The sequence below is a fragment of the Ceratotherium simum genome, chromosome 7, assembly GCF_057802395.1.
Source record: "Ceratotherium simum simum isolate JZ-2026a chromosome 7, ASM5780239v1, whole genome shotgun sequence".
Classification (NCBI taxonomy): Eukaryota; Metazoa; Chordata; class Mammalia; order Perissodactyla; family Rhinocerotidae; genus Ceratotherium; species Ceratotherium simum.
This window is the reverse complement of record NC_141906.1, coordinates 49,114,340-49,139,288: the sequence shown is the minus strand read 5'-3', so window position 1 is coordinate 49,139,288 and position 24,949 is coordinate 49,114,340. Positions and strand designations below refer to the sequence as shown.

At 36.7% G+C, this 24,949-nt stretch overlaps 1 protein-coding gene across 8 annotated transcripts in view; it reads left to right on the top strand.

The window, feature by feature from the left end:
• MTMR2 (myotubularin related protein 2) overlaps positions 1-21,468 on the top strand; it is a 113,320-nt gene extending 91,852 nt beyond the window's left edge. For all 8 annotated transcript variants that reach the window (XM_087433612.1, XM_004427421.3, XM_087433616.1 and 5 more), the window contains 6 exons: positions 5,526-5,711; positions 8,718-8,924; positions 13,570-13,662; positions 16,943-17,056; positions 19,190-19,366; positions 20,099-21,468. In XM_087433612.1, coding sequence (XP_087289738.1) covers positions 5,526-5,711; positions 8,718-8,924; positions 13,570-13,662; positions 16,943-17,056; positions 19,190-19,366; positions 20,099-20,260 — 939 coding nt within the window. In that variant the 3' untranslated portion in view covers positions 20,261-21,468. The remainder of the gene's footprint in view (positions 1-5,525; positions 5,712-8,717; positions 8,925-13,569; positions 13,663-16,942; positions 17,057-19,189; positions 19,367-20,098) is intronic.
• The last annotated feature ends 3,481 nt before the right edge of the window (positions 21,469-24,949 follow it).

The following is a 24,949-nucleotide window of genomic DNA, read 5'->3' as shown; positions in this document are numbered from 1 at the left end:
GTATCCTGCAACTTAACTGTATTTGTTTATTACTTTTAAAAGTTTTCTGGTGGATTCTTTAGGGTTTTCTATATATAAAATCATGTCATCTGCAAATAGTGACAGTTTCACTTCTTCCTTTCCAATGTGGATCCCTTTTATTTCTTTTTCTTGCCTGATTGCTCTGGCTAGGACTTCCAGTACTATGTTAAATAGGAGTGGTGACAGTGGGCATCCTTGTCTGGTTCCTGTTCTTAGAGGGATAGCTTTCAGTTTTTCACCATTGAGGATGATATTAGCTGTGGGTTTCTCATATATGGCCTTTATTATGTTGAGGTACTTTCCTTCTATCCCCATTTTATTCAGAGTTTTTATCATAAATAGATGCTGTATCTTGTCAAATGCTTTCTCTGCATCTACTGAGATGATCATGTGATTTTTATTCTTCATTTTATTAATGTGGTGTATTACGTTGATTGATTTGCGAATGTTAAACCATCCCTGCATACCTGGAATAAATCCCACTTGATCATGGTGTATAGTCTTTTTAACGTATTGTTGTATGCGATTTGCTAGTATTTTGTTGAGGATTTTTGCATTGATGTTCATCAGTGATATTGGCCTGTAATTTTCTTTTTTTGTGTTGTCCTTGTCTGGTTTTGGTATCAGGGTAATGTCAGCTTCGTAGAATGAGTCAGGAAGCTTCCCTCCCTCCTCAATTTTTTGGAACAGTTTGAGAAGGATAGGTATTAAGTCTTCTTTGAATGTTTGGTAGAATTCACCAGGGATAGGCTTGCCTTTTTAAATATTGTATTTGATATGTCTTTTCAGTCTCTCTTAATCTGGAGTCTTCCCCTTGCCCATCTTTTTTTTTTCTTTTTCTTTTAGCTGTAGAATTTCCCATAGTTGATTTTGCTGGTTACATTACAGTATGGATCACTTTTCTTCTGTCCTCTGAATTTCCGTCACATGAATTCAGAGGTTTATTCAGATTCAGGTTCAATCCCTTTGGCAAGGCTATAGCCTACAGGGGATATATCAGGAGGCACATAATTTGTGGTTGATTCTCCATTTTGGGATGTTAGCAGCTGTTGATGCTCAGGGCCAAGATACATTAATTCACTGGGGTTGCAAAATGGTGATATTCTGATTTTATGATTTCTTTTTCAGCTATTAGTTGAACTCTTTCTATAAAGAAATACTTTCTTTTATCTATATTTTGGTTAACCAGCAGTGTAGTTCATATAAGAAAGCTAGGATAAATGCTTGATTCATTCTCCTTATGTACCAGTTTTCCCAATAATGAATTTACTCCCTGTCATCCCATCAAGGTGACTAGTTTTTTTGAGTATCATTATGAATGCATGTATTTAAACATATTCATTATTTTCTAATCCATTGCTGATAGTGTTTTTCGAAGTTGAAATTTCCCATCCTTGGTCAGGGGGAGGCTTTTGAAGTTATCGCCTGAGTTCTTTTGAAATAACTATAGTAGTTTTTGCTATCTGATATGGCAAGATATATCAGACTCATCAGGAAATCTTGCACATTTCCTGGCCCAGACTTGGAATAACCATTTCTCCAAGAAGTTCTGATTTTTCTGTTAGTAAGAAATGGTATTTTAAACCATAATTTGGGTGCTAAAGAAACTTAATTTGCTACTGGGTTGGTCCTGTTTTTAGGTCTTTTCGGTGGATAGAGCTAGATTTATATGTTTTTAACGATAAAATACCTCATGAGTTCATACTGGTGCTTTCAGTTTAAATCCAGTGCTAAAGAGTTTTCACATAACTTCTTCTAAATTACATGTGTATCTCCTTTCTTCCACACCAGGAATCCTGGTTCTCAAGGACACAGGGGATTTGATAACATTAGTGTGTTCCGTAATTACTCATTTGCTTTATCCTGCTACAGTCTCAGAATAACAATACTATCATCACCAGTACAGTGACTGAAAAGTTGATTTTTTTTTTTTTGCATTTGTTCTCCCATTTTCCCTCTTTTTTTTTTGGCTGAGGAAGATTTGACCTGAGCTAACATCTGTTGCCAATCTTCCTCTTTTTTCGCTTGAGGAAGATTAGCCCTGAACTAACATCTGTGCCAGTCTTCCTCGATTTTGTGAGGAGATCAGTCCTGTGCTAACATCTGCCAATCCTCCTTTTTTTTTTTTTTTTTTTTTGCTGAGGAAGACTGGCCCTGGGCTAACATCCGTGCCCATCTTTCTCCAGTTTATATGGGACACCACCACAGCATGGCTTGCCAAGCGGGCATTGGTGCGCACCCGGGATCTGAACTGGCGAACCCCGGGCCGCCACAGCAGAGCGTGCGCACTCAACTGTTTGCGCCACCGGGCCGGCCCTGGTCTTCCTCTATTTTGTATGTGGGTTGCCGCCACAGCATGGTGGATGAGTGGTGGAGGTCCGCACTTGGGATCTGAACCCGCGAACCTGGGCCGCTGAAGTGGAGCATGCCAAACTTAACCACTATGCCATGGGGCCAGCCCCCCAGTTCCCTCATTTTTAAAATACATTGTATTACTATATTTACATTGTCAGCACATATAGGCTTTACATATTCTCCCTTTTGTACACATGCTCTCCCTTTTACCTCTGATTTCTACAAGTAGCTATAAATTTCATGCTTACATCCAATTCTTATATGGATGTCTTTCTAGTCTTTTTTTTTGCAGTTGTTCCCTTGTACATATTTCAGCAAGGGCTCATGGGAATAACATTCTGAATATTTGCATGCTGATAGCAGCTTATGTCCTTTATATTTGAAAGTCAGTTTTGCTGGACATTAAACCCTTGGCTTACATTTGATTTTCTCGAGTGTCTTAAATTATTTTCTTTTGGCATAAAGTTTCAAAGTCTGATGATAAACAAAATTGCTTTTCCTCCTAAATCAGTCTCTTTACTTGGATATCCAAAATATTTTCTTTTTCTTTTTCGTCCAGTTATTTTGTCAGAATATGTCTTCGTGTTGTGTGTTCTGGGTCTATATTCTCAGGTATGCACATGTGCTATTTTGATTTGTAATTTCCAATTTTGTTTTTAAATTTTGTGAACATTTTCTTTAATCATAGTTCTTAGTATTTGTTCTGTTTCATTGGTTTGGCCTTTTTCTTCAAGATTCCTGTCATTCCTATGTTGGTTCTTCTTTGCCTGTCTTCATCATTTGTCACTTTCTTTTGAGTCCTTTTTATGTCCTTCTAACTTCCTTTTGGTTTTAAGCATTTTCTTTTTCACCATCTAGTTCTTTTAATTTAATATCTGTTTGTATTTATTTGCTCTTGTGTTCCTTCCAATTTAATCTTCATTCCTGAGTTTTTTCTTCTGTTTCTCATTTGTTCTCAAGTTCTGTCACCTCATTTCTGAGTTTTTCTAATTCTAGTTTATTTTGTTTTTCATGCCTGGTATCATTTTTTAAAGTCTTTACCTTGCTTGAAAAGAGAAGATTTCAGTTTGTGGGGCATTGTTCATAGGAATGTTTTGAAGGCTGCTCATTCTCTTTTTACTATAGGTTGTATGAGATTTGACCTTGATCCTTTTCTGTTACTCATTTTTTGGTGAAATTAGTTTTCCTGAACTTTCAGAAGGATGCATGGTTCAGTTAGAAGGTGTGACTCAAAAGTTAGGTGCACCTGGAAGTTAGAAGAGCTAATTTCACTGAGCTGCCTCTTTTATTGTTTTCATGTAGCGTTAAAAAATTTGAGAGCTTATTTTCTGAGATTTTCTGGCTCTGTCCTGTCTCTCCCTACCCTGCATCCACACCCACATCTGTTCCTATACCCATCTTAACTGCCTCCCCCCATGCTTTTATCTGAAACTTCTCTTCCCTTCTCTTTTTATCTGGACTTTCTCTTCTTTTGTTTGTGTTGCCTCTGTCCTGCTCGGTTTTGATTGTGTGCTTAGCAGAGTGGATCCCTGGCTGGTCAGTTAGGAGCGTTTATAAGGGTTAGACTGCTTCAGCCTTTAGATCTACTGTAGACCCTTTATGCTCATCAGCTGTTAGAATGGACAGAACCCTTCCTGGTTTCAGCTGCACTTCTCAGATTGATCTATTCTGCTTTCCTGTAGTTCTGGAAGAAGAAAGCCAAAACAAGGAAGCAGAACAAACACTTAACAACTATAAGCCTCACTTGTGGTTTTCCTGTTCTCTAGTCTATCTTATATCCATTACTTCCTTCTGCTTCTTCCCACATAATCACTGATAGCATCCAGATCTTGTGGCTGTTGGTGGTTTTGAGGTTTGATGGAATGCTTTGTCCCCTAGTTCTGTTTTAAATAAGTCTTCTGTGTTTTTGGTTTTACTATCTAGTTGCTCTATTTTTTTCGGTATCAATTTTATTGAGGTATAATTCACGTGCCATAAAATGCACTCTTGTAAAGTATATATTTAAGTGTTTTTAGTATATTAATGAAGTTGTACAGCTATCTGATTCCAGAGCATTTTCATTCTGTGTGCTTTTGTGACAGATTCTGGGTAGTTGCCACTATTGCCATCTTTCTAGAGTTTTTTGCAACAACTTTGAATTGGAAGGCCCTCCACCCCTGACCTGTCTTATTCCCACTCTCCAGAAATAATCCTTGTTAACAGGTGTACACTGATACACTGTTAATTTTGTACCTGTGCCAATCTTGCATCTCAACTGTTTCCCAGACTATCAGTGTCAGAAAGGAACTGATATGGTTATGAGTTGGTGAATTTTGTTGTTTTAATAGGTGTGAGTCATATATAATATTATATAACTACAGTGGCTATTCTAGTATTTTCCTCAATTTTTTCCATTAGTGCTCTAAGAAGCATGATTTTATACATAGGTAGGAGATAGGGGAATATTTTTATTTATAAAATAGAGAAATATTCAATCCAGAAAAATTAAGTTCTCCTTCCCAGCTATAGTTTATTTTGAATACCAGTTGTTTCTTGTTCTGTTCTGTAGATGTAGAGTTAAGTCTTTGAGGATAGTGATAGTAATATACTATAGTATTCTGTGCTTTTATATTGTCTTTTTATTTAAAATAATTATGTGGTTAAAATAGAAGCAAGTCATTATGATTGCAAAGCATTTTGTGAATATTAAGATTAAAATGAGGTGAAGAGAAAGGGAGGTGAAGCAGCGTGGGCCAGTGGTAAACTAGACAGATGTAGTCCTGGCACGTGGAGCTTACTAGTCTGGTGATTTCTGTCTTCTGTAAGAAATTATGTTTGGGTAGGATTTGAAATATGGGTAGGGAAAATTTAGTGCTTTAAAATGTAAAAGTGTCTTCATGTATGTTATCACATTTAATTTTTCTAACAGTCACATAAAGAAGTGAGGGTGAGAGTGTATATTCCTGTTTTATAAAAAGGAACATGTGGTAGAGAGTGGTTGTGTTAAGTTGCCCTGAGCCATCCTCATTTTCCCATGGAGTTTTCCTGTTTGTCAGTAATGTCTATCATCTTTCCTGCTATTAGATGTTTTATGGCGCTTTTTCATGGATGTCAACTTACAATGGATGTGCATTCATTTATGATTTCCTGTGATGTGTCCTTTTTTTCAGGCAAAGGGTGGAGGCTATGAAAGTGAAGATGCCTATCAAAATGCAGAACTAGTTTTTCTAGATATCCACAATATTCATGTTATGAGAGAATCATTACGAAAACTTAAGGAGATTGTGTACCCCAACATTGAGGAAACTCACTGGTTGTCTAACTTGGAATCTACTCACTGGCTAGAACACATTAAGGTGGGTATATGTTACTATTTCCTTATACTATTGCAGAATATCAGTCAAGGACTTTCTCTGCCCCTTTGTCTATATTGGCTCTTTTCTTACAATTGAAATCAAGATGAAGGTACCTTTCTAAACAGTGAAAAATTGATAACTGCTTTGATAATTAGAGCTACTTCTAAGTTTTGGTGCTTGAATAAATTAGTTTCCTATATTGTGCATTTGGTTCTGTTGTACTTCTTTCTTTCCCTCTCTTTCTCATGCTATCTGAATACTACCCATCCTTGAGATCCTAGTTCATATTTCATTTCTTCCCTGAAGTCTTCCCAGATTGCATTCATTTCTATTTTCTCTGAAATTTTTACTTTTTCTTTCCATTTAATTACTTTTGTGTATCAACCAACGTATATTACTAATTCATAGAGACCACAACTGGATAAATCCTGTTTCTTTTTTGTCCCTTCAGGAGCTAGGGTAGCACTATCTGTGTAATAATAGGCACCCAGGAAATACTTACTGCATGACTTGTGAAGTAAAAACCATTCTGGTCAGGGAAATGGAGTGAAGTAGTTGAATGAAGGATACCATTGGAATGTTAAATGATTTGGAGACTACCATGTGAACACTAATTTGCCTAACATGTTAAGATAATGTTTGAAGCACCAAATGTTATTTCAGTTAATGTAGTTACATATGTTTTCAGGAAAGTTCTGAATTTTAGTAACATAGCTTTTTACTAAGATATAGAGTTGTATAACTACATATGTATTATGAAATAAAGGGAAATGAGATTTTTCATGTTAAGAAGGAGCAGACTTATACTTACATTAAAATCTCTAAAATTCAGACAAAAGCGAAGAGAAAGCCAAACTGACCTAATGAGAGTTATAGACTGTTTTATTATTGTTTCTCTTCTAGAAGCTTGAATGTAGCAAAGTGTAAACACTCCTCAGTTAGCCAGCATGTTCCTGTGGCCCATCTATTACATTGTATGATGTGTAAATAGAAAACCATGAGACTTGATTTGGAAGTAACGTAAGTTGCAGCACTTGCTTCTGTAAATTCCAGGACATTTCACTAGTAGGTACAACATTCTGTCCGAAAAGCTGGCTGTAACAGAAGCAAGTTTCCTTAGAGGTAAAGAAATACAGTTGTGTCTGGACTACCTGCTCCTACCCCAATCCTCACACCTACCAGGCTTACCCACTCACTTTCTTCAGATTTCTGCTCAAAGAGCACCTTCTCAGAGAGGGCTTTCCGAACCACTGCATACACAGTAACAGTTCTGCCAGCATTCTCTAGACCCTGCATGGTGCTTTGTCACTCATTGCCCTCTAACATGTATTTCCATATTCATTTGCATCTGCCTGGCCTCCCCTAAGTAGAATGTAAACTTCCTTAAGCCAGCACTTTGTTCTGTTCACTGCTCTATCTCCAGCCCCTAGAGCAGTGTCTGCCACAAAGTAAGGGACTCCATAAATGTTTATTTTATAAATGAGTGAATGAATGAAGATGACCACTTCGGATAACTCTCCCTGGTCAGTCTTAACTTTCCAACTCTTCTAGTCCTTTGGGTCAGTGATTCCCAAGTCTGGACATACATTTGAATTATGGGTGCAAGTTATTTAAAATAATGACTTAGGATTAGTGGAGAATGGGGCCCAGGCACTTTTTTAAAAAACTTGCTCACAGATGACTCTGATGCATAGTCCACATTGAGATTGCTTCAGAGTACCCCATTTCCAGAATATGCCTACAGCTGTGATCAAAAGGAGGTTATCAGGAGATTCTTCAAGCCTGGTAAATCTGTTTTCTTTCATTCTGATCTATGTTTGTGGAACCATGTTGTTTTTTAAGTATGATCTGGCCATTGCAGAGAAGAATGGGGCTATATTGTCCATTTTAAAGGATATTATACTTTCGTGTTTCTTTTTTGGTTACATCTAATTCTGTCTAGTATTAACTCAAGCTCAACTTCAGAAAACGTAAATTATTTCCCAAAGAGTCTATGTATATTTAAAAAAATAACTGAAATTATTTTAGATACCAGTTAAATTGATGTTTATCAATTTTATCAAATTGATGTTTATCAAATCAAATCAAATATGTTATCAACATATTACCATATGTTGATCTGATGAGAATTTTTTATTCATACTGACACAGAAAAGTAGCTTACTCTCAAGTTTTATACTGTGCTTGCTGTATGCTATGTATCATTTATAAAAACAGTATAGAATATTTGAAAAGAGATCCAATTTTATTACCTTCATACTTATTCTGATTTGGTTAAGTAAGCGTTGTTTTATTTTTTTATTTTATTTTATTTTTTTGTGAGGAAGATCAGCCCTGAGCTAACATCCGTGCTAATCCTCCTCTTTTTGCTGAGGAAGACTGGCTCTGAGCTAACATCTATTGCCAATCCTCCTCCTTTTTGTCCCCCAAAGCCCCAGTAGATAGTTGTATGTCATAGTTGCACATCCTTCTAGTTGCTGTATGTGGGACGCGGCCTCAGCATGGCTGGAGAAGTGGTGCGTTGGTGCGCGCCCGGCATCTGAACCCGGGCGGCCAGTAGCGGAGTGTGCGCACTTAACCGCTAAACCACGGGGCCGGCCCCGTAAGCGTTGTTTTAAATAACGGATAAGACTTCAGCATATTAATTATTTTTATTTAAATGGATTATGTTGGAATATTTGAAGATTCTTAGAAACAGGTCTCTTTAGAACTTGATCCTTCTTTTCCCTTACTCATACTGTTGATTTGTGTAGAATCCAGAGGTACCTTTCACTTGGATATGTCATTGTGCAGATGAATAGGAGTCTGCATTTATGAGATTTTTCTAGTTCTAAAAGCAAAACTTATGTATCATCTACCATTTAAAAAAATTTTTTTAGGAAGCAACTGATGTTTTTTCTCTGCATATTATTCAGACAGTCATCCCTAACAAAACTCTATTAGTAAATTTTGAAGAAGGAAGCATTTAATTTTTTAAAAATTTCATTTACAAAACCTGTTTTGCAGCTTATACTTGCAGGCGCTCTTAGGATTGCTGACAGAGTCGAGTCAGGAAAGACGTCTGTGGTAGTACACTGCAGTGATGGTTGGGACCGCACCGCTCAGCTCACTGCCCTCGCCATGCTCATGTTGGATGGATACTACCGAACCATCCGAGGATTTGAAGTCCTTGTGGAAAAAGAATGGCTAAGCTTCGGACATCGATTTCAACTTGTGAGTAAAGAACCTTGACTTGATGTATGATGTGCATCTCACATGAGGAATGTGAAAATAATGCCCTTTTATTCATTAGATATTCGTTTAAAATTAATCATTTATTCTAAAGGGGTAAACTTCTCAAGAGAACTTTTTTGTTTGTTTTGGAAAGCATTAGGATATCCTATCATGGCTCTACCATCTGGAGCCAGGGCTATTTGTCAGGTGTTTGACCCATTCTCTTCCATGATCTCATCCAGGAAACATCAGACATCATTCCGTGATGTCCACGCATGTCTCTACCTTCAAATGACAGTTCAGATTAGCATGAATAGCTATGGAATTACAGTGCACTTCTAGCTTTTCTTGTAGACTTAAAAAAAGATGAGAATGACTTAATTATTATTCTTAATTTAAAGTAGCTCTACAAGTAACCTTGCTCACACAGGATCAGGGTCTAAAAAAAATCAGACTGGGACGAAAAGAAATAACAGAGCAAAAAATAAAAATTCAACTCAGTTGGGAATAAAACAGCTTTTCTGTTGTCTTTCTTAAGGATAAGATATAATGACCACATGTATGGAAAGTGTTACAGTTAGTTTTATGGAAATGACAAATTTTTGTGCCCACTATGTGTCTCAAAATTTATTTTGTTCTTGTTGGTATCAAATGTAAGAGCTGGAAGGACCTCACAGTCCAGACATTCATTGTTAAATGTCTTCTAGGGTGTCCCCCAAATGATTGTTTAGTTTCTTTATTAACACCGCCAGAAATAAGCAGCCAGATCCCTTCCTGAGACTGTCCAGTCTCACTTCAGAAAGTCTACCTACTAGAAACTTCTTCCTCTTAGTGAACTAAAACTTGCTTCCTGTTTCCCTACATTCCCCTTTGGAGACAAGAAGAACAAATATGACTACTTATCCAAATAAAATATTTTATCCAAATAGCCCTTCAAATATCTGAAAGTAGCTGTCTGCCCCTATCATTCATAATCTTCACTTCTTCTGGCTAAATATCCATTTTCTTCAGTCTTTTGTCATCCTTATCCCCTCACCATTCCAGTTGTCCTCTGGACTTTGGTCCTGGCTTTCTACAAGTGTGGTTCCCAAAACTAATCACAGTTCCTAAAATAGAGGAATGGGGTTATGATGTCCCTTTTAAAGGATACTGTGCTTTCAGACTTGCTTTTTTGTTACATCATTCTTTGGATTCATGTAGCTTTTAATTAAATAAACATTCAAGTGGTTTTTAGCTGTGTGTCTGCTAAACACTAAATTTGGAATCAGAAAACTTGGAAACAGTAACTTTGTAGGCCTTGGTTCTCAGGTATTACCCATCTATGTTAGTTGTAATCATAGAATTTAGAGAGTGAGGAGTAGGAATATTTTCCCAGGAAGGAGGATCAGGGTGAGCAAATGTCTAGATGATTGAGCATGGCAAGAGTAGAGTTGAGGGAGGGGCGGATTTAGAGAACTATGGAGAGGGACGTTGGATTGTCAGAGGCCTTGAAGCCACTGAGAGCGTGGTTCTTGGCAGCATTTTCCTAGATTAGCTGAAAGACTTGCTGCAAGACTTTCTGAAAGATGCTTGCTCAGATGCTGTCTCTAATGTTAACCTTTAGTAAATAGTTACCAGGGTATACCAGCAGTGTTTATAAATAACTTGAAAGAAACAGATATTTAAAGGTAGTCTGCTCTTTTGAACTTCAACTGTTAAATAAAATTGGGTGTCTGGAGTATCTATTCAGATGGCTCACATTTTTCAATTCTCTATAAAATGTACTTATAATGAAAAGACCTTAAAAAAAATAAAACAACTCTTACTTCAAAGAATGAAGCTTTAGTTATCCAAAGTTGCACATGTTCATATAAATTGACGAAAATCATAAAGATTTCAGACTGTTTGAAGTTGCTGTGGATTCCTAAATTGCTAACTCTGGTTACCTACTCCTTTTCCCCTAGTTGTTGTCTGAAAGCAGAATTTGACAGTTAAAGGACGTCTGGTCCAGGTTAACAGAGGGTGACCATGGTTAGTGTAGGGTAACGTTTCTCAAACTTTTTCATTTCAGGACCACTTTCCATTCTTAACAATTAATGATGACCCCAAAGAACTTTGTGTGGTTTGTAGCTATCAATATTTATCATATTAAAAATTAAATTTTAAAATATTGATTAATTAAAGAAATAATAAATCTGTTTGTCTTAGTCCATTTGGGCTACTAAAACATAATACCACAGACTGGGTGGTTTATAAACAATAGATGTTTATTTCTCAGAGTTTTGAAGTCTGGAAGTCTAAGATCAGGGTGCCAGCATGGTCTGGTTCTAGTGAAAGCCTCTTCTGGGTTGTAGGCTGCTAACTCCTCACTGTGCCCTCACATGGTGGAAGGGGGCTAGGGAGCTCTGTGGGGTTTCTTTTGAGAAAAGCACTAATCCCATTCATGAGGATTCTACCCTCATGACCTAGGTAGCTCCCAAAGACTTCTCCTCCTAATACCATCATATTGGGCAATAGGATTTCAACATATGAATTTTGGGGGGGAGACAAACATTCAGAACATAGTACTATTATATTTTAATATAAATAACGTTTTAAAGAAAAATAGCTGTATTTTCCAAAACAAACTAAATGTTTAGTAATAAGAAGGGCATTGGTCTGCATTTTTTGCAAATTTCTTTAATATCTGGCTTAATAGAAGATAGCTGAATTTCATATCTACTTCTGCATTCAGTCTGTATATGAGGAAAGTCTGGCCACACAGATATGTAGGTTGAGAAGCACAGAGTACTTTAATAGCTCTTTCAGGGAATTGTGGATCTTCTTCTTTGATACTATGCCAAAACTTGACAAATAGTAGTTTCTTAGAGGTTAATTGTAATGTGGAATCCAAAACTAAATCAATGAGTCTTTCATTGTTTGTTCCATTAAATTCCATTGGTCTGTCTTGCACTTGGAATAGATCTTTTACCCATGCATGATTTTGTAAAATCATATGTTGGTTATTTGGAAAATACTGGCTTACTGAGTTAATGCAGCTCTTCCAATGTTAATGCATTTCATTATATAATATCATAAAATCACATTTGTTAATACCACCACTGATTTTATGAGAAAAATCTTTATTATCAAGCGCATTATGGCAGATAAAAGTTTTCCAAAAAATCTGATTTTCACTCAAAAGCTTGAATTTTATCATTGGCATTGGCAACAAATACTGTCCATTGTTTCTTGAAGTGACACATTCACTTTGTACATTTTCAAAAACATGTCTGCAAGATATTCAAGTCTTAATAACCATGGTTCATGTATCAGTTGTTCTTTCAAGTCGAAATGATGTTCCACGAACAAGTAGCATTCCCTACCATCCTAGTTAAGTTTGCAGCAGAGGCACGTTATGCGTATTTCCCATTTTGTTACACAGGATATTAAAAAAATTGTACTCAAGGGGAGAGATTTAATAAAGTTACTAATTTTTACTGCTTCATCAAGGAAGCTGGCTTCAGAGAGATTTTTTCTTCTTTTTTTCATTGAACTGCGAGTATGTGGCAAGGCAGAATACAGTAACTAGTGCAGTTCTATTCCAATGCCTTGCTTGATTCCTCCTAAGTTACCAGAAGTTTTATCCTTCATCACTTTTGCACCATTAGTGCAAATATCAGCATTGAAAAAAGCAAATAATGTCTTACTTAGTATTATTATGAAAATACTTTTTACCTCACAGGATTCCCCCCTCCACTCTCCCCCAACCCCCAGTCTATGGACCATACTTTTAGAATCACTGTGTTAGGATACAGAGTAGGGGTCTGTTTCATTCACCTGGGGCAAAGATCATCAGAGGATGAGAAAACTGAGAAAGTGGGTGAGTACGTGCTTGGAGGGCAGATGTCAAGCATTTTTTAAAGGTTTTCAGAGGTTTGTGCTAATGTGATTCTTCTTGATGAAGACAGACTGGAGCTAAGGTGCAACAGGTCACCTTCATGCACTGGCCAAGGTGTTAAAGGAGAAGTCTTCCTGAGGCTATTGTACAAGAAACTTAATATTCAGGGGAAAATTAAATCTCCAGGACAAAAATCTGGGCCCTGAGGTCTGACTGCTTCTATCTTCCATTTGTCAGCCTTTTAGGATCTGGGTTTCATTTATTTTTTTTATTTTATTTTTTTTATTTATTTATTTTTTTTTTAAAGATTTTATTTATTTTTATTTTTTGCCCCCAAAGCCCCAGTAGATAGTTGTATGTCATAGCTGCACACCCTTCTAGTTGCTGTATGTGGGACTCGGCCTCAGGATGGACAGAGAAGTGGTGCCTCGATGCGCACCCGGGATCCGAACCCGGGCCGCCAGCATCGCAGCGCGCGCACTTAACCACCAAGCCACAGGGCCGGCCGTGGGTTTCATTTATTAAACAAAGTTGTCATTCCTATTACAAACATCTCATGTCAGAAAATAATCTGGCAGTTTGTACATCAAAGTGTTTAAATAGAGATTTCCGCTTGGTAGGATAATCTGTGATTTCTGTTTTCTTTGCAGTGCTCTTTTAAAAAGATTTTCTGAATTTTTAAAAATATTGAACAAATATTACTTTTATTGGAAGATAAAATTATTTCCGTTAAAAAAATGAAAAATTTCACAAAGCTCATATAATATTTCACTCTCTTTGCTTCAGAGACTTGGCCATGGTGATAAGAACCATGCAGATGCAGACAGATCGCCTGTTTTTCTTCAGTTTATTGACTGTGTCTGGCAAATGACAAGACAGGTAACTTATCTGGGAGATCCATTCTTACATCTCTCTTGTAAGCTGTCCAGTCAGAGTTGGGAGATTTGGTCACTGATTATCCTACATTTCATGTAAAATGGAAATTCTTGTAAGGTTTCTGGGTAATGGAACTAGTACCTATTATTACATTATGAATTAAGTTAAAGGATATTATTTGGAGGTAGTACTTATCACCTAAACACCTGACAATTTGATTCCATTAGCCTTTCAATGACTGGCATTGATAATAAGTCCTGAGAGGTTTCCTCCTTTGTTTTGGGCAAGTAGTGTTAAATAATAGCGGTATATTCACCCAGAAGCTCATCTATACATTGCTAAGGGAGGTAAAGAAATGAAGAAATAGGCTAATTAACTCAAGCAAAATAAAATCTTATTTTAAGTAATTTTAATGGAAAAATGTGTAGAGATGGCAATTATGGCAAAGTAGATAGGTAATAGATTTATTCGTTTTGTGCTTAGGTATGGAGAGAGAGATTATGTTTTTTAGACCTTCTGTCAACTTTCTAACAAACCAGTGTGAAATATTGTAAACAGATTTATTCTATTGGAAAGTTACCAGAGGAGATAGAAAAAAACCTGGTTTATTGTGGGATCACTTCACTAATGAGGCAAGGGGTTAGTGTCTTAAGTGTTTAACTCTACTTAAAAAAAATCATCTCAAAACCCAAAAGTTGGATACAGCTCATTGGTGTGTCTGTTAAATATTTATCCAAGGGTTTATTAGACCTCAAACAACTGGGAGTCTGGTTTGTTTTCTGACTGCCACATGAATATAAAGTAGGGCATTGCTGGCTCTAGGATCATAGTTTAGCTTCAAGAAAATACTATTTATTTCATTAAAAGAAAACGAATGGCAATCCTAAGGTGAAATACATTAATTATATATTATGAATAGTTTTTTTTCTTCCCCTATAAGCATTTCAGTTGGGGTGGATTATTTTGAAAGCTGCCGGGTTAAATGAAATGTTGTAGTAGAGTGCAAATGTGTATATAATTGTTTTGATCTATAAATTAGGCCCTTGGTGTGTTGGGGGAGGGGAGATGCTACATACTCAGTTTAATAATATTTGTGACTTGGAGTAGGTTTGAATTTTCCCTTTGGTGTTGACTTTGTAGTAGTATATCCGCTATACAAATCCTTACCAATCCATTTTTGGGTGTTTGACCCAAAACTGTAGGACCCACTTTTGACTATTACTGTATTCAATTTTTAAATAACATTTGACTATTGGTAAAATTCAAATATGCCATATCAAAGGACTGGAAGAGCTGTTTGAAACCATGGCATCATTGATGGTTAAGTGTACTGCTTTCTAAGGGGAATGCCTTAAAGGGGGCAACATGTGTGAATGTATTAGTTCTGGTATGTTTGTTAGAAAAGAAAATCAGTCACATTTAGCAGTTGTTTGCATATAAGACTACATGACAAATACAATTCTTCCTTAGTAATTGTATTAACTTTTTATATGCTGTATATCTAAAAGCTGTTTCACTTTAATTTTGAGCTTAAGTTACTAAATAATAGAAAATTGGTTTGATCTTATGTTTCTTTGATAGAACTTAAAATACATTATAGTGTATTTTATTTTAGACATCTAGTTATGTTTTTCTGTATATTTTCTTCCTGAACATATACGTTAGTCATAATGGTTATTGTCAATCATCAGTTTTATAAATAATTGAATGTTTGTGCAGAGACTTAAATAGCATATTTGTCAAAATGGGACCAATTATGTTGCAATTAGCCAGATTCTGTCTGTCCTCCTCCCTTCATCCCTGTCCTCTCACTCCTGGGATCAGGAAGCAGTTGATGAAGGGCCCTTCAAATTTTAACATGTAAGAACAAAATATTCCTCCTCTGCTCAGGATTTTAAAAGCAATCGCAACAGTAAATGCTCTGCTATTTTAGTTTTGTTGTGAGGAAATGCCCACTGATGAAGCTGTCTTCTCATAACTGAGCTAATGGTTTTGCCAAGAAGATGAAAAACTAACCATGGGCTTAGCTGCTTTGGATTGCTATGTAATGAGTCAGGGTGCATTCATAGTTGGCTAATAAATAAGGCTGATAAGAGTGTGTAACAACACAGGAGATGATGGGGTTTATTTTGTAAATCAATGAATGAGATCTGACAGAGTTTCTTACAGTTAGTTGGCTTCTTGTTGCCATGTGCTTCATCACCTGCTTCATTCAACTTCACAGCCACAAACATTATCATTCACGGCATGGTGGCTACCCTTTATTGTTCGAGAAGGGAAATTTGCTACATTACCTTACTTATAGCTTCCTAAAATTTAGGAAACTTCAAGGTAAAGTTGTTTTCATCCCTATCCTATGCCTTTTGCATGCAGTTCTTGCTGTTTTCCTCCACTGTTGGGTAGGGATCATTCTAAGAGGAACTTGGAACCAATATTTATTTCCCAAATCTGCAATCCAAATATTCATGGAATTCTTGTTCACAATTCTATAATTGGTACAATCTTATATAGAAGCTTTTGAATAATTTTGAAATATTAGATGAATAGGATGGATTAAACTAAATCCTTTACCTTCCTGGGATCTGTAATTCGTCCTTGATAAGTTCCCCCCAAATTGTGGTATTTGTGTAATATTAAGACATCCAGTCAAGCCTTTATCCTAGGTTAAAGAGAAAGTGAATTTTCTTTTTGTTAGAAGGAGGCTGCCAAGGTACTGGATTACAAGATACTCTGGTTTGACTGGATGTTCTTAAAAAGATAAATAGGCTGGCTTTTAAATGATCTGCACATGTGCCTTAGATATTTATTTTTGTGCATTGCTGACATTTTCTAGAGACACTGTTAATATTTTTTGTGTAATTCCTAAAAACAAAACCATGTTGTTGAAAATTTAAGGAAAAATCTTGGGATGTTGTTTATAGTCATTTTTGGTAGAGAAAGATGAGAGTTGCTAGAATTGCCCAAGTCAAAATTGATCAGCCTGCAAGTTTAGGGTTAACAGGTAGAGGGGACACAGACACATCAAGGGCAGACCATTCAAACTCTTGCTACACAAGAGAAGGAGATTTTGGGAGAAAGTATCTCAGAAAAGTGGTCAGGTGATTTTTTTTTAATAGAAAACTTTTAAGTAGAAAATGCCATAATGGCTTAGAAATATATAGTTATGAACATAATTTAGCATAATTTTAAGAAGTATTACAAAGGATCTACCCATATATAAGGATGAATATGCTTGAAAAAAATGTCTTCGTAATTTTGTGTGTTTCTGATGTTCAATTTGCAGTTTCCCACAGCGTTTGAATTCAATGAATATTTTCTCATTACCATTTTGGACCACCTATATAGCTGTTTGTTTGGAACATTCCTCTGTAACAGTGAACAGCAGAGAGGAAAAGAGGTAAAATATGATCCCTGACACTTCCCTCTCTACCCCTAATATGTACTTTCCCTACTAGAGTGCCTTCTTCTGTGGTGGATTTCAACTCAACAGTTGTTCTTTTGGATGATTTCTTTGGCCATGTTTTATGTTATGTGCTGTAATTTGATTACTTCTTTCCACACATCTGAAGCTGATCTATTTTAAAGTGCCTCTGTCATAAAGCTGAAGGTGCCCTTTAGCTGTCAGGTGAGTTTATGGGTGGGAAGCAGTGTCTGTTAAAGAGAACTCAAGTATGTGGTGTCTTAGGAGCACCAGTGTACCTGTTGTTCCTTGCAGGATGGAAATCCTTCAAAGCAGGTGCAGAAAAATATAATCAGCAAAAAATACACATTTGAATGGACAGCTTAAATCACAAAATAAATTCTGCATACATATGAGCTGTTTTAGGTTTTTTTTTAATTGTAAAATAATACTTTAAAACATTCAAACACTGAAAAGATATTATATGGAAAGTTAGTTTGTTATCCCACTTCCCCAGAGATATCACTGTTAAATGGTTGGTATTATTTAGAAGAAACTGTGTTAAGGATTACATTTCAAGTTTTATTTCTGTCTTCCTCAAAATACATCTATCCTATATATGAAAATATTAATCATCTTGATTGGTGTCTCCCCCTGCATCAATTTTCATTCTAAAAAATGTGGTTATAAAATAGTTTATTCATGCTCTTCTATAAAGCATAGTGGCAAAGAGTTCTTGCTCTGGAGCCAGGCTGCCTGAGTTCAGATCTTGGATCTGTCACTTACTGTGTGACCTGGGGCAAGTAAATTTCTGTTTCTGTAAAACAGGGATAATAGTAGTTACTATTGTGAGGATTAAATAAAATAAACCATACAAACACTACAAAAACTGCCCTGTAGTGAGTGCTTCCTAGACTAGAAATTCCTTGAAGGCAGATATTAAATTTTTTAATATACCATTATATCTTCAGTGTCCAGCATGCAGTAAATATTTCAATGCATAGTAGGCACTCAAGAATTTATTGAATGTTAGATAATTAAGAAGAGCTAAGTTCCAAAGATGCTGTCATCCTTTTTTGTGTGTGTGTGTGAGGAAGACTAGCCCTGAGCTAACATCTGTTGCCAATCCTCCTCTTTTTGTTGAGGAAGATTGGCCCTGGGCTAACATCTGTGCCCATCTTCCTCTACTTTACATGGAACGCCGCCACAGCATGGCTTGATAAGGTCCACACCCAGGATCTGAACCCGCGAACCCTGGGTTGCCATGAAGTGGAGTGCGTGAACTTAGCCGCTGCCGCTGGGCCGGCCCCTGATGCTCTCATCTTTTGAGAGTCTTGAATAGGATTTACTGTATCCTGATTTAAAAAAAAACAAAACTTTTTTACTGAGATATAATTTATATTCCATAAAATTCAGTCTTTCAAAGTATACAATTTAGTGGGTTTACTGAGATATAATTTATATTCCATAAAATTCAGTCTTTCAAAGTATACAATTTAGTGGGTTTTAGTATATCTACAGAGTTGTACAACCGTCAACCATTATTAATTCCAGAACATTGAAAAGAAACCCCATGCCTGTTAGTAATTATTCCACATTCTCCTCTCCTCCCAGCCCCTGACAAACACTAATCTATCTCTATGGATTTGCCTTTTCTGAACATTTCATATAAATGGAATCATTCAAGATGTGGCCTTTGTGTCTGGCTTCTTTCATTTAGCATAATGTTTTCAAGGTTCAATTTGAAGCATTTATCAATACTTCAATCTTTTTTTTATGGCTGAATAATATTCCATTGTATAGATTTACCACATTTTATCCATTTATCAGTTGATGGACTTTTGGGTTGTTTCTGCTTTTTGGCTATTGTGAATAATGCTGCTTTCAATATCTGTGTTCAAGTTTTTGTGTGCATGTCTTTTCAGTTCTCTTGGGTATATACCTAAGAGTGGAATTGCTGGTATGATAAATATGTTTAACTTTTTGAGGAACTGCACCGTTTTCTGATATCCTCTGATTTTAATGTAAAAGTGGGGCTGTCACTGAAGTGTCCAAGTTCTCTGCCTCTAAAGAGATTTTCATCTAAAGCTTATGTGATAGAGAATCTTTACCTGTTTTTCCTTCTTACAGAATCTTACTAAAAGGACTGTGTCACTGTGGTCTTACATAAATAGCCAGCTGGAAGACTTCACTAATCCTCTCTATGGGAGCTATTCCAATCATGTCCTTTATCCAGTAGCCAGCATGCGCCACCTAGAGCTCTGGGTGGGTTATTACGTAAGGTGGAATCCAAGGATGAAACCACAGGTATATGCTCGACAATATACAATGGGAGTTTTCATCCATGCAATTGTATGAATTAGGTTTGTACCCTTGAAAGCAACTAGAAAAATTATCTGTGCATATTTAAAACTTTCCCTTTTTCATGTTAATAGTTATAATTGTATAGTAGAAAAAGCACTACATGGGAGTAATCAATATACTTGGTTCTTATCCTGACTGCTTGTGTGGCCTTGGACAGATCACTTCTGTTTTGCCTTTTCTTCCCTCCTCTGTAAAATGAGGGTGTTGGACTGGATAACATCCAGAGGTCTTGTTTTAATAAGGTGGAGAAAATGGCTTTAGGAGTGTTAAAAGCTTAACAAAATTCTGGTCCATTCTGAAATATGTTACAGAACATCTACTACTTAGAACTGTTTAAAAGACTAAAAATCTGCCACTAAACGATAGGAAATCTTTGACTATTGGCTTTTAGATTATATTGTTACTTAATTATTTGTTGTATTTGGAAAAGTACCAGTTTAAGGGTCTTCTGTGTCAATACTTGGGGGCACTAGGAAAGCCAGGGAAAGAGCCATGGTGTCAACAGAGTCCCTGAAATTAATTTTCACTGATGTGTTGGAAAGTCGGCTTGGTCCCCATAGCTGAAAAAAGCTATAATGCAACATTTAGAGAAAGAACTATATACAAGAATGATTTGACTTTGGATTTGTTTAGAATTGCCCTGTTGAATAATTTTATGGTGTTTTGCTCTTGTAGGAGCCCATTCACAACAGATATAAAGAACTTCTTGCTAAAAGAGCAGAGCTTCAGAAAAAAGTAGAGGAACTACAGAGAGAGATTTCCAACCGATCAACCTCATCCTCAGAGAGAGCCAGTTCTCCTGCCCAGTGTGTCACTCCTGTCCAAACTGTTGTATGAAAGGACTGTTATTAGATGGGGGCCATCATCGCCATGAACTCCTGATTACAATGGCAGCTTTATGAGTAGAAATTCTGAATTTAGAACCCATCTATGAGAGACATTGTTGCTTTATTTATTTTAAATCTTTCTAGGATGAGTTTAGAACTGTAGCAGTGCAGGTGGTTTAAGTGAAATAACTCCATATGTAATTACATAATTATGACACTAATCTTATAAGTCACCCAAAGAATATTAAAATGCTTCAGTCCTGGATCCACAGTGGGAACGTTTCTGATTTCAAAATACAAATGACTTCAGAAATATACCTCTTGATGGAAGAGAGCTCATTGCACAGGAGGAGCATCACTGTTTTCAAACCAAACCAACGCTGAAACTCTATGGCATCACACATATTGGGCCTTGATGTCATGACAGATCAAAATCATTTGATGCTCCTTTCCTCATCATGGGTTTTTCTTTTTTGTAGTAAGTGATTTACTTTGATCACCTTTTAACACCCACATTCTTTCTTTGTATATGATAAGGTAAAGTCATGGCGATATTATGGTGTAGTAGTAGTTGAAAATTATTGCTGTCATTATTTATGTACTTATTTAAGATGTTATTAAATAGCTGTTCCAAAATGATGCCTTACAGATGTGCTTAGGGGGAGGACAGAGAGTGGTAGCCGTCCAGGATTTCAAAGAACCCCACATCCTTCCAGATTAGTTTCCATTTGCCCAATTACTAGAAACATCATAAAACATTTAAAAAATTCATTATCTACCCTTTTTACATTTTTTTGTGTGTCTGAACATAGAGAAATTAATTGGTAAGTTTTGAGGCAATATTTTAAAAGTTTACTAGGATTGACTTTTTTCTGAAGTCTGTATAAATAGCTTATGGTGAGAAGTACTATGCTCAAATTTTACATAAAATGTTTTACTACTACTTTCCTTCACAAATTCTGTAATTCCACTGAATCATTAAGTTTACCAAAGAACTTATTGCATGTAAAAATGTATTACAATCCCAATGCCAGTAAAGGAAATCTTGCTTCACTGTTCGCCTGCTACAGTAAGAGTTCAGTGCTGGTAGAAACGTTCAACTCCCTGATGTCTCTTTTACTCTATATAAAGAGCCATATATTATATACTGTAACAAAGGAGCTTCTTGTCCCTTGGGTCTTTAATTAAAAGAAAATTTCAACTGATTTTTAAACTTCATCCTTGTCCTAAGTTGTTTGCCTTAAGTTGCTTTTGCAGAAATGTAATTTGTAAATTTTCTAAGGAAAAGGGTGTCTCTTAGCACCCATTCCAAATTGAAATGTTCAATTTGAACCCCTTTTTCCTCTAATACTCAAATCAAGCAATACTAAAAAATGACAGTATTTTTTTCACTTAATTCACTATAATCTGAACCTTAGCCCTGCTCTTGGTCTTGTAATGAGGAACTATAATTTCTATTAGTATATCCAGTATTAGCAAAATTGGCACCAAAATGATTTCTCGTGTGAAATTTGTTATAAGAAAATTTATAATGGTATTTTAGTGGCCAGTCTGTCAGTATTAAAGCTGTTTTCTATTCCAAATATTTTACAAATCCATTCTCTCCTGTCCAGTCTATCATTTCCCTCATTTAAAGCCTTTATCATCTTGGTCTGATAGCACAGAGAAGAATGTAGATGACTGAAGAGATCATGAATTTAAAACTTCCAGTCTTAATACCCTCACATCCACTTTAAATTCCACTCAAAGGCCACAGCAATCTAAGTGTAAATCTATCATTTCTCTTTTTAAAAATTTCCAGTGGCCTCCTTTCACCTGCAGGAATCCCCAAAGTGGAGTGCATTTAAGATAGTCCACTGGTGGCGACATTAGCATCAAGGCAGCTTGAGTCATTCCTTTTTCTCTCCCTTTTGACTTACAAATAATTGGACATTCAAATCTGAAAAGTGCCTCTACACAGCATACCAGAACACCTGAGAGATCCATCCATCTGTGCATCTGAAAGTGAGTGGACTGGACCTCAGAGGAGGCTACGGGGCCAAGGGAGTTGCAGTGGTGGCAGCAACGGCATTGGAGGCAGCAGCAGCCTCAAGCAGAGGAATTGAAAAGGGTGAGAGAGAGTCTGCCTGGCTGGATGGGTTGCAGCTGGAGGGTCCTGTTGCTCTTTAGCAACACCCATGTGATGGGGGAGGGGAAAGGAAAGGAGGGAGAAGGCAAAGAGAACTGAAAAAACACACTTCCTGCTGTCTACCCCAGAATTCCAGCAAGAGGTCTGCCCATAGACCTCTGGGACTCCCCCATTCTAGGATCCCCGTCTGAGGCCTGAGCACACCCAAAGCTCCAAGTGCTAAGAACATACCTTTTCCCCGTGCCACCAACCTGCCCTTTTTTTTTTTTGAGGAAGATTGACCCTGTGCTAACATCTGTTGGCAACCTTCCTTTTTTTCTTTTTTCTCCCCAAAGCCCCAGTACATAGTTATATATCATAGTTGTAGAGTTGTAGCTTTTCTATGTGAGATGCAACCTCAGCATGGCTTGATGAGCGGTGAGTAGGTCTGCATCCAGCATCCGAACTGGCAAACCCCGGGCTGCTGAAGCAGAATGCACGAACTTAACTGCAGTGCCACCAGGCCAGCCCCAACTCCACCCTTTTTAATTTGTGCTCACAACTTTAGCAGCAAGTCAGCTCTGGTAAAATAAACCCAAAACTTGTGCTATAGTGCCATCTTCTGGAAAATCTAAAAAGGCTTGTAATTGCCAACCTGTTGAACTGTTACAATCAAAGTAAACAAAACCTCACTCAAATAAGAAAGAGGTTTGCTACTTCAGATGTGGCAGGAGAGGCATGTTTCATCAAACACTATGAAAGATCACCATAATATGGCATCACAAAAAGAAAATGACAATTCTCTAGCAACTGAACCCAAAGATACAGAATATTGTGATCTAACTGGTAAAGAATTCAGAATAGCTGTTATGATGAAATTCAACAAGCTTAAAGAAAACTTAGGCAATTCAATGAATTCAAGAATAAAAGTAATGAACAGAAGTACTTTACCAAATAGATTGAAATTCTAAAAAAGAACCAAAAATTCTGGAGCTGAATTAACTCAATAAATGAGATGAAGAATGCATTAGAAAGCATTGGAAATAGGGCAGATCAGATGGAAGAGAGAGTAAGTGAGCTGGAGGATGGCAATTTAGAAATGATTCAGGTGGAAGAGGAGAGAGAACTAAGATTTTTTAAAAAGTGAAGAAACCCTATGAGAATTCTCAGACTCCATTAGAAAAAAGCCAACATAAGATTAATGGGTATACCAGAAGGAGGAGAGAGAGAGAGAAAGGGAAGGGGGCAGAGAGTTTATTTAAAGAAATAATAGTGAGAATTACCTAAACCTGGGGAAGGAACTGGATATACAAGTGCACAGAGTTAATAAAACTCCTTATTAGCTCAATGCAATAAGACCTTCTCTAAGACACATTGTAACGAAACTGTCAAAAGTCAATGATAAAGAATTTTAAAAGCAGCCAGGGAAAAAAGACAGTAACCTACAGAAGACCCTTATTAGACTATAAGCAGATTTCTCAGCAGAAACTCTATAGGCCAGGGGAGAGTGGACATAGTCAAAGTATTGAAAGATAAAAATTGCCAGAGAAGAATACTGTATCTGGCAAAGTTATCCTTCAGATATGAAGGAGAAATAAAGGCTTTCCCTAACAAACAAAAGCTGAGGGAGTTCACCACCACTAGAAATGATGCAAGGAGCTCTTCAAGCTGAAATGAAAAGACAAAAAAGTACACAAAACTCTGATTAAAGTGACACAGTCAGAATTAGAAAACTGTAACTCTATGTTAGAATAGTATATTAAACAATTAGCATAAAGTTTCAAGGAAAGAGCATTAAAAATACTACAACTTAATGACATAGCATAAAAAGATAAATTTATGATATCAAAAATATAAAAGGGAAGAGTCAAAGGATGGAGCCTTTATAGGCAAATGAAGATAAATTACTATCAGCATAAAATGGACTATTTTATCTGAGATGTTTTATCTAAACCTCATGGTAACCACAAAGCAAAAATCTAGAGCAGTGACATGAAACATAAAAAAGGGGAGACTGAGCAAATCCCCATGGAAAACCACCAACTTATAAAAGTAGACAGAAACAGAAGAAGAAACAATGGAAAGAAAAAATAACCAGAAGACAAAAGATAAAATGGCAGTAGTTAAGTCCTTACATATTAATAATCACCCTAAATGTAAATGGATTAAACTCATGAATTAAAAGGCACAGAGTGGGGCCGGCCCAGTGGCTTAGCGGTTAAGTGCGCGCGCTCCGCTACTGGCGGCCCAGGTTCCGATCCTGGGCACGCACCAAGGCACCGCTTCTCCGGTCATGCTGAGGCCGTGTCCCACATACAGCAACTAGAAGGATGTGCAACTATGACATACAACTATTTACTGGGGCTTTGGGGACAAAAGGGAGGAGGATTGGTAATAGATGTTAGCTCAGAGCTGGTCTTCTTCAGCAAAAAGAGATTAGCATGGATGTTAACTCAGGGCTGATCTTCCTCACAAAAAAAAAAAAAAAAAGGCACAGAGTGGCTGGATGGATTAAAAAACAAGACCCAACTATATGCTGTTGAAAGGAGAGACATTTCAGTTCTAAAGACACCCACAGGCTCAAACTGAAGG